The following is a 1,669-nucleotide window of genomic DNA, read 5'->3' on the forward strand; positions in this document are numbered from 1 at the left end:
CCAGGGCTAGAACACGAGTCTGCCCTTTTCAACTTTCAGCTGATGAAGAGGAGGGGCAATGGTACAGACACTCAGCCATTGGTAAGAGTGTAAAGGTGAATATAAGGTGCATTCTTGGGCATTTGACGTGTACACTATAATATCGCGAGGTTATGAATAATATTGCATATTCATAATGTATCAGTTACGTGCAAGAACATCAGAGCATGGATGTCTGGCACGTGAGAGTAAATTGATACTTCTGGTGAAGGAGATGGAATAATTCACGCCGGTGCAGGCAGGCTGAGAATTACCAGCTGCTTCACCTCAAGCTTCCTCCTCTGGCACCTGGAATGGTGGAGGATCTGTATAGACATGGCCTTCAGCTTGGGGCTCCCCAGGATCAGGATGATTGACTGCACAGGGGAGTACAGGTAAATCACAGCCAGACACACAACCATCCAGGGACTGGCGGGTGGGAAAATTTCGAGGAACATAAAGACCTCAGACACGTAGAACAAAATGTAGATCAACAGCAGCGATGTCACTGTCCTGGCTGCCCTTAGGCCCGCCTCACCGCGTGGAGCGCCAGAGGAAGAGCCCCGAGCCATATTCTTTGCATGGCTATAGAGCGATCTTATGATGAGACCGTTTGAGATGCCGACAAGAATTAATGGTAGTGTGCAGCCAAACAGAGTACTGCACAGCAGGGAGTAAGGGTTCAATGTGAGTATGACACCTTCCAGAGTAATGTTCACTGTTACACTGTATGTCATATTTTCAGAGACTCCTTTTTCCACACTCCAGGCTGCTGGGAGACTAATGATTAGCGAAGTGAATGTTGACCCAACAAGCAACCAATGCACCACTTTAGTAATGTTCTGCTTCAGCTTAATAAGGAAAGGCCGGGTGAAGATGAGGATCTGGATGCAGTAAAAGATACAGAGGCAGACGGTGAACCAGAAGCTGGAGACGATGGTGAAGAGGAAGATGACGTTGATCACTGCGTAGACCTCAAACGAGAAGTAGACCTCGTCCCACAAAAAAGCACAGAAGTCATTGACAGCCATGGTGATCTGGAAGCAGATGTTGGACAGACCAAGGGTTGTAATGATGAGGTCCCCAGGCTGAATGCAGAGGGAATGAACGCTCACCATGAAGTTCACAATCAAAATGAAAGCATTGGTGATGATCCCCATGACAGTGCCAATCCCAAAGATGGCTACTGACACAACAGCAATTGCAGACAGCATCATGCTCCTTTACAAGGGAAGATTGTCAGACCTGGCTTAGAAGTACTGCACTAAGCCTCTAGGGCAGAAATGATAATGGATGTGAAGGTACTCATGAAGGAACATCTAAAATTGGGTCAGTAGACTTCTTCCAAGCACCATATCAGAAATGGGACCTGCATCTGAGAGAGGAAAACACAGTTACAGCTTCTCTTGTCCAACACATCCACCAGCTATCAATTTATTATTATGGAATACATTGCACAGTTTATAAAGCAATCCTCAGCTTATCAAGCACCTTCTGCTAGAGGTTGCCAATACCAAAAGTAATAGATCTGACATATGTTAAACATAAGCTTTTTTTTTGTCTATTACTAAATACTGATGCATAGTATGTAGATAAAGAAATAGTATAGAGGAGGGATGCAGTGATTTGCTCTGTATCATGAGTGGGAGGA

At 45.3% G+C, this 1,669-nt stretch overlaps 1 protein-coding gene across 1 annotated transcript; it reads right to left on the bottom strand.

Moving 5' to 3' along the window:
• Positions 1–263: 263 nt before the first annotated feature.
• LOC144769180 (taste receptor type 2 member 40-like) lies at positions 264–1,235 on the bottom strand. Its single transcript, XM_078653196.1, has one exon. It carries the CDS (start codon positions 1,233–1,235, stop codon positions 264–266), a length of 972 nt encoding a protein of 323 aa, XP_078509322.1.
• Positions 1,236–1,669: the final 434 nt, after the last annotated feature.

The sequence above is a fragment of the Lissotriton helveticus genome, chromosome 7 (genome assembly GCF_964261635.1).
Source record: "Lissotriton helveticus chromosome 7, aLisHel1.1, whole genome shotgun sequence".
NCBI classification, from domain to species: Eukaryota; Metazoa; Chordata; class Amphibia; order Caudata; family Salamandridae; genus Lissotriton; species Lissotriton helveticus.

Excerpts from the sequence above, each read along its gene's own strand:
- LOC144769180 (XM_078653196.1), bottom strand. The coding sequence starts at position 1,235 with ATGATGCTGTCTGCAATTGCTGTTGTGTCAGTAGCCATCTTTGGGATT.